At 45.6% G+C, this 16646-nt stretch overlaps 1 protein-coding gene across 4 annotated transcripts in view; it reads left to right on the top strand.

Annotated features, from left to right (window-relative positions):
* The window catches only part of CFAP54 (cilia and flagella associated protein 54), a 296457-nt gene that overhangs the window by 42035 nt on the left and 237776 nt on the right, over positions 1-16646 (top strand). For 3 of the 4 annotated variants that reach the window (XM_084796148.1, XM_084796149.1, XM_084796146.1), the window contains 6 exons: positions 3462-3643; positions 3722-3887; positions 4706-4791; positions 6999-7133; positions 8141-8291; positions 11538-11614. In XM_084796148.1, the coding sequence (XP_084652274.1) occupies positions 3462-3643; positions 3722-3887; positions 4706-4791; positions 6999-7133; positions 8141-8291; positions 11538-11614 (797 nt within the window). The remainder of the gene's footprint in view (positions 1-3461; positions 3644-3721; positions 3888-4705; positions 4792-6998; positions 7134-8140; positions 8292-11537; positions 11615-16646) is intronic. The other variant, XM_084796147.1, reaches the window with a different exon arrangement.

The raw sequence follows: 16646 nt of genomic DNA, 5'->3' as shown, positions 1-16646 counted from the left end.
TCTGGTGACTAGAGTCACCAGAAACCCATGCTGTTAGTTGACCTCCTTGTCCCAACTTGATCACAGATGTTTTACCATCAGTTCAGACATTTGCCAAAGGGCTTTTGTGGAATTTTTTTCAGATGAAGACAGCTTCCTCAATTCCTGATTTGTTAAGGGTTTTTTATTCATAGAGTGCTCTGTGTGTACATGTATATGTGCGTGTATGTATGTGTGTGTGCATGTACGTGTGTGTGTGTGTGTGTACACTCTTGCAAGAGAATAAATTCAGTTGTCTCCCTTGGTCACTTTTTTTTTGGAGACAGGGTCACTGATTTTGTTAGAGCGACTGGCCAGCCAGCCCAGGGATCCTCCTGTCTCTGCCTCATTAGCTCTGAATTACAGAGCGTGCTACCATGTCTGGTGTTTTACATGGGTAAGCTGAAGTCATGTGTGCACAGCAAACACTTTACAGACTGGACCCTCTTTCCAGCCCCTCTTTGCATTCTCTTAATGGGATCTGTTGTGATAATAATTCTTACTTTTATTTTTATGTGCCTGAGTCTTTTGGCTGCATTTATGTCTGTCTGCCACTCGTGTGTGCTTGGTGCCGGTGGAGGCCAGAAGAGGGTGCCTGATCCCCTGGAATAAAATTACCGATGGTTGTCAACCACTTTGTGGGTTCTGGGAATCAAGTCTGAATTTTCTGGAAGAGCAGCGAGTACTTTTAACTGCTGAGTTATTTCTCCAGCCCCCAGAAATGCTCGCATTTTAATGTAGTTCATTTTGCCAGTACATCCTTTATAGTTAATTCCTTTTGTGCCATATTTAAGAACCTCTGCCTTCTCATTGCCCTACAGTTTGCAAGGCAGTCAATGGTCCTATTACTTTGTCTTCTCATGGCTACTTACCACTTTTCGTTTCATCTATCCGAACTTACTTCTTTTTGCTGAAGTCTAAACACTGAGGACTTTGAAGCCTCTGGACAATGGATATAAAATCTTACTTATCTATAGAGCTTGTTTGTTTTAACATCTGCATTATCCTATCGCCATGTCTTGGACACAAGGTTTCTGTGGGGGAAGTTCGGTGTTAGTTAAACCTCCTTGTCTTATAGATTGTAGCTTTTATACATCTATCTGTCTTATGTTATTTTTGTGTTTCATCATACTGGGTCCAGTGATGCAAGAGGCATTTTGAGCTCATATATATATGATATATTTATTTATTATGTATACAGTGTTCTGCCTGCATTTACACCTGCATGCCAGAAGATCTCATTATAGGTAGTTGTGAGCCACCATGTGGTTGCTGGGAATTGAACTCAGGACCTTTGGAAGAGCAGTCAGTGCTCTTAACCTCTGAAACATCTCTCCAGCCCGAGCTCTTATATTTTTAAAAATACTTCCTACTACTTTTTGTTTCCTCTCTATGTCTACCTCTCCTTCATCAAGTCGCATATTAAACAAACTATCAACATTTTTACATTTATAAACCAGCATTTGTATATTCACCACCAATACTCCCCCCCCCATCTTCTTATTTGTCCCTTTTGTTCCTTTCTATTACTTCTGAGAGGGCTCTTCAATGTGAATTTCCAGGTCTCTCATTTATGTTCTGTTTTTTCCATTCTGGCGTTGTGCTCACCACTGGTAGACGTCGGATGCACTCCACACTTGTGCCTTCCTCGAGGCATCGGATTCTCACCTCTTGCTTCTGAGAGGATACTCGTCCTTAAGTTCTCCTTCACTCCATCCTACTTTTCTGCTTCCTGTGGTGAAGGATGCTTACTTTGAAAGTGCTTGCCTATTTCATTTTCCTTCCGCATGAACTTAACCTTCTGTGGCCTTGCAATAGCTAGCTGATTTGGCTGTAATGTCTACCTAGGAGGAGAGGTGAGAAGCCAGATGTTAGCTTGTGTAACTTTAGTGTGTGTATGTGTGTGTCTGTCCACCAGAAGGCAGTGAGCCTCTGATGCCATACTTTGGCCTCATGTCTTCATTAAAAAAAGTTCTGAGAGGAATTGGGAGAGGGGAAACCATGACCAGAATATTTTATATGAAAAAATCTTTCTTCTGTTAATTATTTTTCCTTCTATTTACTTATGTATTTAATCACTTTGCAGCCTGATCCCAGTTCTCTTCTTCCTCCCCTCCCAGTTTCTCCCCTTCTCAGAGAAGGGGAGACCCCCCCCCATGAGTACCAACCCACCTTGGCACATCAAGTCACAGCAGGGGTAAGTGCATCCTCTCCCACTGAGGCCAGACAAGGCAGCCCAGCTATGTGAAAGGGACCCAGAGGCAGGCAACAGAGTCAGAGACAGTTCCTACTCCCATTGTTAGGGGAAAAAATTGTCAAGTGAGAATTTCTTTGATCTCATCCACTCAGATTCTAGAATTTGCCTGTATCCACAGTACCCTGGACAGAATTTTCTTTGAAACAGGAGTACATTTCCATTTCTTTGTGTCTTTCACTCAAATTCTTCCAAGCAGTCCCTTTATCCTACATCCTCTTTCATCTTCTTCCATGGGTGCGAAGAGAGTTGCGTGCATTCACTGCTCTCAAGCCTTTCCTTCTGCCCATCTGTCTATTAGGCAGCCTCTGTCCCCACCATGCTATTGAGAAACAGTAAGTCTCCTTTTTGCTCACCGACGGGTCTCACTTCTCAGTGCTTCGTCCCACACCGCTCTGTAGGTTCTGCAGTCCTTGCTACTGTTAGCTCTTTCTTTTCACTAAACGCTCTCCTTGGCTGCCCTTTCTCCCTCTGCCTTCCCTTGTTTGATGATGATGATGATGATGATTTTTAGCTCATAGCTGATCATGCCACCTGCTGTGGATATAGCTACTGAGGTTATTTGATCACTAGGTGAACACATTTCTGTCTTTAGGTCTTATTTATTCCTAATGTCAAGCTGTCTACAAGGCTAACTCATCGTTGCCAGTTTTTTATATTCTACATGAATTCCTCCTCCATCTAACAACAACAACAACAAAAAAAGAGATTTATTTATTTATTTTTATTTTATGTGTACGGATTTTGCCTGAATGCATGTGTGTGCACCACATATGTGCCTATCGCCCCGTTGCCTTGGTGGCTACAGAGGTGAGAAGAAGCCACTGGACTCCCTGGAATTTGAATTACAGAGGGTTGGAGTTGCTATGCGGGTGCTGACAACCAAACCTGGGTCCTCAGCAAGAGCAGCAGGTGTTCTTAGCCTCTGAGCATCTCTCCAGCTTGCCATGTTCCTTTTTCTGAGTGGCCGGAAGGGATGTCCTCCCTCACACCTGTGCTTGATACCCCTCCTATTTGTCTCCAGAGCATTCGTCCACTTAGGTTTCTCATTTGTCCCGCTACCTTGCAGACTCAGGTGCCCATTTCTTTCTCATTGTTTGCCTAGAGCCTGAAAGTGTCTGATAGCTATAATATCTAATAAATGTCTCTTTGTATGAATGACACCCAGACATTTCTCTCTCATTTCTAGTTTCAAATGTTGGTACAAACGGAAAGCTTGATTTCCCAAAAACACATCTCCTGGAGCATATGGTGGAAAGGAAGAATCTCCTTTCTATGGGCGCTGTTGTGAAATTTGCCAAGTTGGCGTTTAATTACGAAGAATGGGGCTTATTTGAGTCACTAGCCGGACAGCTTATCCAATTTCTCCAGGTAACACAGGCAAAGCTCTTCCTTTGTTTTGTTTTTATCTTGTTGGTGTGATGTTGACTTGCTAATTACCTTTCTCAGAAGCAGGATAGCCCCGAGGCAAAAAGAGCAGAGAAGGATTTAATTCTTCTGGTTGCGATAGAGCCACTGATGAACATGAAGAGGAGCAGAGGGCTCATCTTTCCTCTGGATAATGATAAGGAAGGACAGCCTGCCCACATTTATCTAAAACACATAGCTTGCCATGGTGAGTGTCTGATTTTCTGGAAAAAGAAATCACCTTATGTGAGAAAGCCTGGTCTTTGGCTTTGGACCTGCCCTTGACACGAGGAGGAGGTCCTGTGTGTGTGTGTGTGTGTGTGTGTGTGTGTGTGTGTGTGTGTGCGCGCGCGCGCGCGCGCGCTACCGTCAGGGCGACGCCAGCCGGGCTGCTGAGCAACCACTGAGGGGCAAAGGGTGAAGGAGGCGACCAAACTGAGCAAAGAGCAAGTCTGGCTGTGTTGCTTCTTTCCAGCATGCAGTGTTTTGCATTCTAGGACTGCAGTGATTTAATGATAAGATATCATATGCATAATTTAACATCCGGTCCGCTTTTAGGTGAGCGAGAATTATTTTCTTCCATGTTTCTGTGTTTTCCATGCTCTTTTAGGCGTTACATACACTCTCGCTCGCTCGCAGCAAATCATTTGTCCCCATAGTGATCGACTTTCTCCTAGCATCATCATTAACGTTATTCCTGATAAATGCCTTTATACACTTTCTCCACTTGCCACATTTTAGATTATTGTAATATTGTCATGCTCCCTTCCATTTCTCTTTGGACATAGTTGACGTATGTATGGTGGATTGGGAGTAAAAACGCTAGCCTATTTTAGTTGAATTGGAGCTACTGAGATTCATTTTGACACGACCGGCCATGTTTTAAATGGCTTATTGGCGTGTAGACACTGACGCGATAAATAGTGCAGATATCATTTATGCCATCGCTGCAACCCGTCTGTGTTTTGTACTTGATGCTTCACAGTTGACATCCTGCTCTCATTTGCTTCTGCTTTTCACATGCAGAGTCGTGTATGAAGAGTTGTGCCTACACGGAAGATATTTTTAATTTGGCGGCAATTCTTCATTTCTGTGTTTGTGTCCCTTCCAAGGTGAAGTACCTCTTTAAAATATATCACAGCAGCGTGGAAGGAAATACCTTTTAATAATCTGACCTAGCTTAAGGCCGGGTTTAAAACACATGGCAGGATCTGCTCCTAAAGTTATTATTTATTTGCTGATTAGAATCCATCATCGAGTTGGCCACTGATGTGAAACCTTCAGCTTCTTCTTCTTGTCATCATTTTTGGGGGTCCTTTAGGGAAAAGTCTCGGACTAGCTGCGTTTCATGCAGTGATGAGGGGACCCAGGCAGGGTTTCTGAGGGAGACTGTATATGTTTAGTGAAACATGGCCATGGTGCTTTTCAGCCCATGATGGCATGCCTGCTTATTGTCACTTCTCACATCCTGGCCAGAATTTAGAAATGGCCCATGTGCAGTGGCTCAGGTCTGCCCCACCCCTCCATTTTTGGATTCGTAAAGAGGGACTTCCTGTGTATCTCAGGCTCCTATGAATCATGAGCTTGTTGGCTCTGGCACTTTCCACCCCTCTCTCCTCTGCCCTCCTCTTTCCCTTTTTTTCTTCTCCTTTTTTTCTCTTTCTGCTTTCCCTCCCTTCTTCTCTCTTCCCCCTACCCCAGGGCAGGACAAGAAGGGACTGACTCCAAAGTTTGAGTTGACAAGTGTCCTACCACTGAGCTGCACCATCCCTAGTCTCCTGGCACTATGTTTAAATTTGAATCCCAGGGTCCCCAGGGTGTCTCTGAGCTTTCCCGGGAAGCCAGTTTTGAGTAGTGGTATCCTAATAGGTTTTCTTCCTGGTTCATTCATAATCTGGTTTGTATACAATACTGGAATTCTCATGACTTTCATTTGAAATTTTGGTTTATGATTATGGAAAGTGGAAACTGTAATTATAAAGCTTTGCATTAATATACTTTTTTAGGTAGATGAAACACAGAGGGGATTAAAAATGCTCTGCTCTTAACAATATTTCTGTTTCTTCTGACTTTTTAAGAATATTTTGGAACCCGTGGTAGACATTTTTTTCTCTCTGTCCTTCAGAGAGAACATAGGGCTGCACATGACGAGGCAAGTATTCTAACTCAGAGTTACCTTCCCAGCCCACTTTTTACAGAATGTCATTAAGTTGCCCAGGCTAGGCCTTGGAGCTATGTCCACTTGGCCTCCCAAGCAGTAAAGACCTGGGATTACAGGCCTGCACCAGCGGGCCCTGCCAGGCATTTAATTTTAAAAGACAAGCAGAAAATGCAATTATTATAGTGGGCAAACTTAATAAAAAAGAAAAATCAAGGCTTAAAAGGGTAAAGGCCTTTCGCTTACACATTTGTGAAGAATACAGGGTGTGTCTTAGTTCAGCTCAGTTTGACTCCAGTTCGTGCACATTTACCAGCCTTTGGTATCTGTTTTGTTCCCGAGTGTTGCAGGGAGCTGTGACACATACCAAGTTAAATCTCAGCGTTCCCTAGGAGGTCCGCACTTGTTTTATTTTAATCATGAACTTCACTTACCTCCCAGTTTAGATACAGAGTCCCCTTCCCCCCTTTTTTTTCTGGAAAGAGCCAGCTAGCCAGAGAGAAAGCTTGCCCATCATGGGCCACATGTTCAGGCCCACAGTGCAGTTCTGCTCAGTTTCTCTCGACCCTCCCTTGCATGGTGTCCCTGCTCCCTCTCCCACAGCTGCCTGGGTTCCCTCCTCATCTCCTCTCCCCATCTTCCTCGCAGCATGTGGTTCCTCCTCCCCACAGCCCGTCCCCACCCTGCCCTGCATCCTCTCACCTTTCCTCTCTCCACCCTCCTCTGTATTCTGTCCCCACTCCCTCCGCGTGCTCTTCCCGCTCCCGTTCCTACTGTAGCCTTCACTTCTTCAGTTCTTTACAAGAAATTTTGAAAGAAAACACTACATTTTGGCCAGTTGGAGAGGACTTCTTGCTTTACATGCTTGGATGAAAATGTTTCGGACTTATTATATATATTTTTAAGAGAGCCAAACTGGCGTCACCGCCGAGTGCAAGGTGAGACGCGGGGAGCCTCACTGCTAAGGTGTGAACCCTCCTGATCTGTGGGAAAACCCACGTGGTTCCCTCGGCCTATGTCCTGCCCTCACCTGAGTGCGCCGACTGAAGAGGGGTAGGCAGATTGGGGTGCGTTACCATTTACAGGGGTGTTGCCTGACTCGCATGGAATATCACGGCCACAGTAATGTTCTTACTCACGCACCCATCATTTTCTTTTTAGGATGCTCAGCCAGATAAGGATATCGTTGTGGACATAATAACATTTTTATGGCAGAAGTGCAAGCTAGGAATTCAAAGGCTCAGCGTATCCAGAGGCGACTTCCCAAAGTATTTTTACAAGATCAGCACTAACAAAGTACTTGGTTTTGTTTGTTTGTGTTAATTCAGGCTAAGCACGCGGCTCTCACCTAGGCCTCCCCTATTACCCACCCTGTAACTCCTACCCTTGGCAGATGTGTGCACTAACAAGTTATTCTTTGTTGTGCCCAGTTAGCCTTTCTCAGAGTGTGTGCTGCTGTCCCCTGGCCCAGTTTGGTTTCAGAGAGTGAAATCTGTTTCATTTTTTAAAGGAAGGAACAAATACAACATGTCTAGGCCATATGAGTTTGGATGGCATTCGATAAGAAGAGTAATAATAATAAGAAGAATAAGAGACAATAAGTCAGGAACATCAGGGTGCTTTTTTCCCCATGATAACATGTACATCACACACACATAACATATATTACATACATATATTATTTAACAGAGCTATTTTTCTATTGGAAGGAGAAACTGGGAGGATTTGAACACTGTAAAACAGGGAACTTAAGATAAAATATTTACCACTAAATTCTTTAGCTCTAGTGTGCTTCCTACAACTAATTGTACTGGGATTCACGGATCTGACACTTTGTTCATGTTCTCTATTAGGTAATGATATGGACAGATAATATTGTTCCATCATAGGTCCCAGGGAATGCTGGCTGGTTCATCTGCCATCTTTGGGGATGTAGGCATGACAGTCATTTTCTAAGCACCTGACGTGGAGCCAGAAACACCTGCCCACTTGGCTGACTTTGTATTTTGAGAATATAGTAAATATTTGACAATACAGAAAAATGACACTATAAAATTTCCACTGTAGCTACAGGCATACACACTAAGAGCAGGTGAATATTTGTGGAATTTTGTAAACATATTTATTGTTAAATATTTCATTGAAGTCACCTTATGTTGTTCATGACTAAGATACATTAACACGAAGCTTACATAACACTTGGTTGTGATTAGAGGAGGCTCAAGGGAAGATGAAAATGTGAAAATGTTGCCTCTTTACACGATATACTGTTAATGATTTTGATTTGCATTTTCTCCTTGCAGTGGGTTTATCTCCTCTGGCAGATCAGCGAGGTGATTCACTGCTATAAATTGGAAAATCTGGACATTGTGATGGTGGCAGAGATCACATTGCGATTAAGTGAAATATTAGAGTCTTTGGGAAGCCCGAAGAGAAAATTAAAAAAATCTGATGGTAAATGACGGATGAAATACATGATGAGATTGTTAGCATAGACAAATGTAGCGATGTAAGCACAAATCAGAATACAGGATAACTGCCGCTAGCAGGAGCTAGGCATGCCATTATTGGGCCTCACTGATGATTTATTGTAAGAGAGACAATGGCGCAGGTTTAACCAGATCCAAGAGACGGTTAGATGCCCTATGGTTTGATGGTGGGCAAGGCTCTGCCTTTCCCTCACCTGTTTATCGCCCTCTCCATCCCTAACTGCCATCCGCTCCTCTTTCTCTGCACTCATTCTCCTTTGTTTCTTTCTCACCCCCTTTTATACTTTTCCTCATTCGTTTCTCACAGACACATCAAGAGTTAAGAAAATGTCTTTGTGTGCTGCATCCTGGGCCCTCACCGCCCTGCCTGACACAGAGAAACACTCCTCAAGAAGTATTCATGGGAGGAAGCAACTGTCTACCATATTTATTCTCTCATTCCTGATTTGCCATCACTGCTGCTCCTTAAGGCTCTAAAATGGCTGCCCAGTTTCTCTCTTCAGAATAGTCATAGTATCCAATAGGAGAAGTAGGCTTTGCACCTATTTTTTAAAAATTTTTTATTAATTTATTCGTATTACATCTCAGTTGTTAGCCCATCCCTTGTATCCTCCCATTCCTCCCTCCCTCCCGCTTCCCCCTCTATTCCCTTCCCCTATGTCTGTGACTGAGGGGGACCTCCTCCCCCTGTATATGCTCATAGGGTATCGAGTCTCTCCTTGGTGACCTATTATCCTTCCTCTGGGTGCCACCAGGCCTCCCCATCCAAGGGACATGGTCCAATATGGGGGCACCATAGTTTGTGTGAAAGTCAGATCTCCCTCTCCACTTAACGGTGGAGAATGTCCTGTCCATCGGCTAGACTGGGTAGGGGTTCGAAATTTACTGCCTATATTTTCCTTGGCTGGTGCCATAGTTTGAGGAGGACCCCAAGGCCCAGACCCACCTGTAGTTTTCCAGGACCCTCTGGATCCTTCTATTTCCTCATTCTCCCAGGCTTCTCACACCTAAAGTCTCAATAGGATGTCCTCCCCTCTGACCCACTTTCCTAGTAGGTAAAGTTTTTCATGGGGGCGTACCCCTTGGTCTAGTGTCTCGATATAAGTGAGTATATACCATTTAACTCTTTTTGCTTCTGGGTGAACTCACTCATTATGATAATTTCTAGTTCAATCCATTTGTCCACAAATTTCGGGAATTCCTTGTTTCTAATAGCTGAGTAGTATTCCATAGTGTAAATATACCACAGTTTCTTTATCCATTCTTCTACTGAGGGGCATTTAGGCTGTTTCCAGGTTCTGGCTATTATGAATAAGGCAGCTATGAACATGGTTGGGCATATGTCCCTGTTGTGTGGTAGTGCATCTTCTGGGTATATTCCAAAGAGTGGAATAGCTGGGTCTTGAGGAAGCCCTATTACCAGTTTTCTGAGAAAGTGCCAGATAGATTTCCAAAGTGGTTGTACTAGTTTGTATTCCCACCAGCAATGAAGGAGTGTTCCTCTCTCTCCACATCCTTGCCAGCATGTGGTGTCAGTTGAGTTACTGATCTTAGCCATTCTGATGGGTGTAAGATGGAATCTCAGTGTCATTTTGATTTGCATTTCTCTGATGACTAAGGGAGTCGAGCATTTCTTTAAGTGTTTCTCAGTCATTTGATTTTCCTCTGTTGAGAATTCTCTGTTTAGTTCTGAGCCCCACTTCTCTATTGGGTTATTTGATTTGGTGGTGTTTAATTTCTTGAATTCTTTATATATTTTGGATATTAGACCTTTGTCAGATGAGGGGTTGGTGAAGATCTTTTCCCAGTCTGTAGGCTGTTGCTTTGTTCTCTTGACAGTGTCGCCTGCCTTACAGAAGCTTCTCAGCCTCATAAGGTCCCATTTATTAATTGTTGACGTTAAGGCCTGGGCTGTTGGTGTTCTGTTCAGGAAGTTGTCTCCTGTGCCTATGTGTTCCAGACTCTTCCCCACTTTTTCCTCTAACTGGGTCAACGTCTCTGGTTTTAGGTTGAGGTCTTTAATCCACTTGGACTTGAGTTTTGTGCATGGTGACAAGTAGGGGTCTAATTGCATTTTTCTACATGTAGGCATCCAGTTAGACCAGCACCATTTGTTGAAGATGCTGTCGTTTTTCCATTGAATGGATTTGGCTTCTTTGACAAAAATCAAGTGAGCAAATGTGTGTGGAGTCATCTCTGGGTCTTCAGTTCGATTCCATTGATCCACTAGCCTGTTGCTGTTTGCACCTATTTTTGTTGTTTTTGTTTTTAATTAGATGGAGTCGCAATTAGCCCAGGCTGGCCTCAAGGTATATGTTCAAACTCACAGTGTAGCAAAGGCTGGACGTGAACTCCTGATCTTCTTGCCTCTATTTTCCAGATGTTGGGATTACCAACCTGTGCCCCCACACCCCACTCACCCTCCGGTCTTCCTGCACTCTGTGATTTCCTTTCCCAAGCTCCTTGCCTTATATTTACTATTTTATTATCTTCCTAGTTTGTGAGTCCAAAAATATTTTCTATCTTTTCTATAGCCAAGAGACATTTTCTAGATTTCTTGTCTTTAAAAGTCTATTGCTTATTTAATTGTATTGTTTCAAGCACTAGTTACTTTTGGAAGATTATTGTTTTATACTGTTCATTCATAACCAGGCTAAACAAGACCCAGGTTTTTTATTTTTTGTTACAGCGCTGCCATCAATATTGGAATTTATGAATCACGTATTATGTTGGTTAGTAGGAATTACCAAGTATATTATAAAATAGAAAATGTAGTATTGCCTTATAAATACTTACAATTTATATTCTCCTAATTCAGACTGAGTTTCTTTGGTGTTTGTTTTAGTCCATAAAGTTCCATTCTTTTAAATGGACTCTGTAGAACAGTGACTAGCATGACACCATCTTGTTGAAACAAAATTCTTGAGTTTTTTTAAAAGGATTGTTTTATATAAATAAAACTTTAAGGACACAAAAGAAACATTCTGATAATTTGTCAAATTCTAGTGGTGAGTCATTTTAGGATCAATAAATAGTGAAAATGATGACTGATTTAGCTCACTATCTTGATGGTGGTATTCACTTCTGTATTTTCACTTTGTCTTTCTCTCTGTCCTTCTGTATTTCCCTTTGTTTTTCCTTTTTTCCTTCTGTCTTGATCTTGCTTCTTCCTCATCTTTTTCTTTTTTTCTTCACTTCCTTTATTTTTCAGATTTATCTGCAAAAAGAGGGCCGGAGGATTTCCCCGGGACTCCAAAAGGGATCCCAGAAGCCCTCCCAATATTAAAGGTACTGCGATGTACTATTGAAACCATGGTTAAAATCATGAGTTCTTGGTTTTAATATCAAATATGTAAATGTATAGCAGACCACTGTAGAAATGGCTCAGAGTGCAGAAGTTTTAGGAATTCCGTTTCTGTGTGTATTGGTCGCCACCTCGCAATGCAGATACTTAGACAGTCTTGTGTGTGTGTGTGTGTGTGTGTGTGTGTGTGTGTGTGTGTGTGTGTGTGCATGTGTGTGTTTGTACACATGAATACAGTGCCTTCAGAAGCCAGAAGAGAGTGTTAGATCTCCCGGAGCTAGAGTCACACAGCTGGCAGTCACTAGAGGAGGGCGAGGTATTGAACTCAGAGGGAATCAAACGCAGATCCTTTGAGAGCAGTGTGCAGGCTGCTTGACCGCTGCGCCAGCCATCTCTCCAACCTCTTAGGAAGCCCCACCGCTGCAGCATCACTACTGTGCTCTGAGGCTTAAGGAGTGGGGGCACTCCACTCTGCACATGCCTCTGGCACTCAGGGACTGCTCACTCAGTAAGCTTTATCATGTAGGAGAACGGGTGGGGAGCTACCTGACTCTACCTCATCATTTGCTTTCCTCACAGTATTTGAATTACTTCCGTACATTGACATTACTGTCTAGATCCGAGTGGCGCAGATTCACACACAGTGTTTAAAGGCAGCACCCAGAGCCATGCGCGGAGCCTGTCCTCTGATTCTGGTCCTGCGCTTCATGAGCAGAAGTCATGGCAAACAGCCGTGGATGATTTTAGATTAAACACAACAGATTCCTTTTCTGTGGGACTTCCCAGGGGGTCGCTTTGCCTGTCAGCTGTGCGATTTTCTGAGGAGATGCAGAATACCACATGCTATATTATTTTAAAACACAATTCCTCTTACTCAACCATGAAGCATTTTCTCAGAGCCCCCGTGCTTCATGGATGACTTTAAAATGTTTTCCTAGAGAGAAAGCTGGTCAATGTTTTGGTTTGTCTTGATATATTTGATAAACTGTAGGCCAAGTTGTGAAAATTGCATTGACATTGGGAGATGTTTAATGATATACAAAACAAAAATATGCAACTTTACTGTATTGATATCCTGTGTCATTTTTTTATGCCCCCCCTTTTTTAGTGTATCTCTTATTTTTATTTTTGTTTTGAGATAGAGTTTCTCTGTGTAGCCTTGGCTGCCCTGGAACTCACTCTGTAGACCAGGCTGGCCTAGAACTCACAGAGACCCACCTGCCTCTGCCTCCCGAGTGCTGGGATTACAGATGTGCGTCATCACCATCAGAGGACATCTTGTGGGGGTTGCTTCTCTCCTTCTATAGCATGAGTCCCAGGCATTGAACTCAGGTTGTCAGACTTGGCTGCAAGTGTCTCTACCCACTGAGCCATCTCACAGCCCCACAAGCACTCAGTTTAAAAGAACAATTTCACCTTTCTGCCCTACTTGGCACAACAGGTGAATCTTAAGAAATTTAGTATCAAACAACCATCACCAGGCGGAGTTGTTGTTGAGTGTACCTTCTCAAATGAACATTTGCTTTCTAATCACAAGGTCCAGGGAGACACGTTGGAGTTCTTCAGTTTTAGCAGCGTCTCGAGGAGAGAGCTAGGATTGAGAGCTCTCGCTCTGGGAACAGAAACTGGTCTGCCTAAGAGACAGAAGGAGGCATAATTTTCTGACAGTGGTTTATCTCGGGCTGCAGTGTGGTGCTCCCACAACATCCTGCTTCTCACTTGTCATGCAGCACAATCCACCATCGTTTCAACTCCTAAGGACGTTGGAGTGTGAGAGTCACGGGCTCAGTGGCCTATCGCTTGCTCCCCATGGCGTGATGGGGAAGGCACAGGAACCCTAGCGCAAGGGATGAAGGGCTAGGTTTTTTGGCTTGAAAATTTCCATCCACTAGTCCCTCAATAGGATGGGTTTCTTAGGCGTCATGTCTCTCACTACAAAGAATCTAAAGGCCATTGATGAGGTGCCCCTGCTGTCACTGGAGTCAGAAAAATGTGTCCTTTCCTCCAAATGGTTTGCTACCATGTCCTGAGAAATGGCCAAAATATGAAGTCTGTAATGGCAGCGGTCTGAATGACAGGCATTAACACTGGATAGCACACAGGCTGCTCAGCTGTAGTGGCACATGGTGGCTGACGTACAGGCAATTCCCTGGTGTATCCCAGAGCCTAGCATTTGTTTTGGACAGACTCACAGTCAAATCTTGACCAGGATGTTGACTGTTTGCACAAATTGGAACGAATTATATGATCCGTTCCAATGTGTTTATCTGTGAAATTATGCCCTTACCTGTTCCACTGGGCTGTTATCCCATTTATTTGACATATTGGTGACATCGTGGAGACCTGTCACTCAGGTATGTTAGCTGTTTGTGTTTCAGGTAGAGCACTGGTCTCAGCTGAGGTCTCAGATCCATGTGGGAGGAGGGTCCAGGCCTCATGTGTGCACTTAGCAGCCTTTAAATATTGCTTGCATCCAAGTGCTATGTGAAAAATGTAAGGGCTACCATTGTGAGGACAGGATTTAGGAAAACGTTAAACTTTTGCAGAGCATGCGGCATCTTCTCAAGAAATGGATTATAGAAATATTTTGACTAGTGACTATATGTCTTCTAGAGCTCTGGCAGTCAAAAGGCCACGCAGTATCACTATCCTTGTGCTGCCAATATGTTTTACTCCAGTGTTGGCTGTGATGGGGAGGGCGATGGGCATGTTGGCTGTGATGGGGAGGGCGATGGGCATGTTGGCTGTGATGGGGAGGGCGATGGGCATGTTGGCTGTGATGGGGAGGGTGATGGGCATGGTGGCTGTGATGGGGAGGGCGATGAGCATGGTGGCTGTGATGGGGAGGGCGATGAGCATGTTGGCTGTGATGGGGAGGGCGATGAGCATGGTGGCTATGATGGGGAGGGCGATGAGCATGTTGGCTGTGATGGGGAGGGCGATGAGCATGTTGGCTGTGATGGGGAGGGCGATGAGCATGTTGGCTGTGATGGGGAGGGCGATGAGCATGTTGGCTGTGATGGGGAGGGCGATGAGCATGTTGGCTGTGATGGGGAGGGCGATGAGCATGTTGGCTGTGATGGGGAGGGCGATGAGCATGTTGGCTGTGATGGGGAGGGCGATGAGCATGTTGGCTGTGATGGGGAGGGCGATGAGCATGTTGGCTGTGATGGGGAGGGCGATGAGCATGTTGGCTGTGATGGGGAGGGCGATGAGCATGTTGGCTGTGATGGGGAGGGCGATGAGCATGTTGGCTGTGATGGGGAGGGCGATGAGCATGTTGGCTGTGATGGGGAGGGCGATGAGCATGGTGGCTGTGATGGGGAGGGCGATGGGCATGGTGGCTGTGATGGGGAGGGCGATGGGCATGTTGGCTGTGATGGGGAGGGCGATGGGCATGTTGGCTGTGATGGGGAGGGCGATGGGCATGTTGGCTGTGATGGGGAGGGCGATGGGCATGTTGGCTGTGATGGGGAGGGCGATGGGCATGTTGGCTGTGATGGGGAGGGCGATGGGCATGTTGGCTGTGATGGGGAGGGCGATGGGCATGTTGGCTGTGATGGGGAGGGCGATGGGCATGTTGGCTGTGATGGGGAGGGCGATGGGCATGTTGGCTGTGATGGGGAGGGCGATGGGCATGTTGGCTGTGATGGGGAGGGCGATGGGCATGTTGGCTGTGATGGGGAGGGCGATGGGCATGTTGGCTGTGATGGGGAGGGTGATGGGCATGTTGGCTGTGATGGGGAGGGCGATGGGCATGTTGGCTGTGATGGGGAGGGCGATGGGCATGTTGGCTGTGATGGGGAGGGCGATGGGCATGTTGGCTGTGATGGGGAGGGCGATGGGCATGTTGGCTGTGATGGGGAGGGCGATGGGCATGTTGGCTGTGATGGGGAGGGCGATGGGCATGTTGGCTGTGATGGGGAGGGCGATGGGCATGTTGGCTGTGATGGGGAGGGCGATGGGCATGTTGGCTGTGATGGGGAGGGCGATGGGCATGTTGGCTGTGATGGGGAGGGCGATGGGCATGTTGGCTGTGATGGGGAGGGCGATGGGCATGTTGGCTGTGATGGGGAGGGCGATGGGCATGTTGGCTGTGATGGGGAGGGCGATGAGCATGTTGGCTGTGATGGGGAGGGCGATGGGCATGTTGGCTGTGATGGGGAGGGCGATGGGCATGTTGGCTGTGATGGGGAGGGCGATGGGCATGTTGGCTGTGATGGGGAGGGCGATGGGCATGTTGGCTGTGATGGGGAGGGCGATGGGCATGTTGGCTGTGATGGGGAGGGCGATGGGCATGTTGGCTGTGATGGGGAGGGTGATGAGCACGGTGGTCAGCATGAAGATGGCAGCAGAATGTGGCCATGGGTGGGGTCTTTGAAAAGTGTGGGTGTCACAAAAGGCATCCCCAGGGCTGAGGCAATCGCTCAGTCAGTATAGTACTTGATGAACTTGCTTGAGGACCCGGATTCAATCTCCAGGACCTGGGTAAGAAGCCAGGCATGAGGCCGGGTGGTGGTGGCGCATGCCTTTAATCCCAGCACTTGGGAGGCAGAGGCAGGTGGATCTCTGAGTTTGAGGCCAGCCTGGTCTACAAAGAGAGTCCAGGACAGCCAAGGCTACACAGAAACCTTGTCTTGGAAAACAAAACAAAACAAAACAAAACAAAAGCAGGCATGGTGGCTCATGCTTTGGATTCTGGGTGGAGAGGGAGAGCTAGGCAGATATGGAGTTCACTGGCAAGCTAGCCGAACCTACCTGAGAGTCCCTGACCCAGGAGAGAAGGCAGCTGTCTCCTGAATAATGACAGCTGATGTTCTCCTCTTGCTCCCACATGCGTTCATACGTGCCCTTGTACACACACGAGCGCACACACACACATGCACATTCATATCCTTAGTGGCCTCTGGTTTTTTTTTTCTTCTGAACAATCTGTATGACTTAAACATCTCCTCTTTTGGAAGACACCTAGACATTTTGCACAGACCTGAGCAGACATCCTCAGGCCCACTGCGC

The sequence above is a fragment of the Acomys minous genome, assembly GCF_964271855.1.
Source record: "Acomys minous genome assembly, chromosome: 9".
Taxonomy (NCBI): domain Eukaryota; kingdom Metazoa; phylum Chordata; class Mammalia; order Rodentia; family Muridae; genus Acomys; species Acomys minous.
Note: the sequence above shows the minus strand (reverse complement) of the source record. Positions and strands in the feature narration are given on the sequence as shown.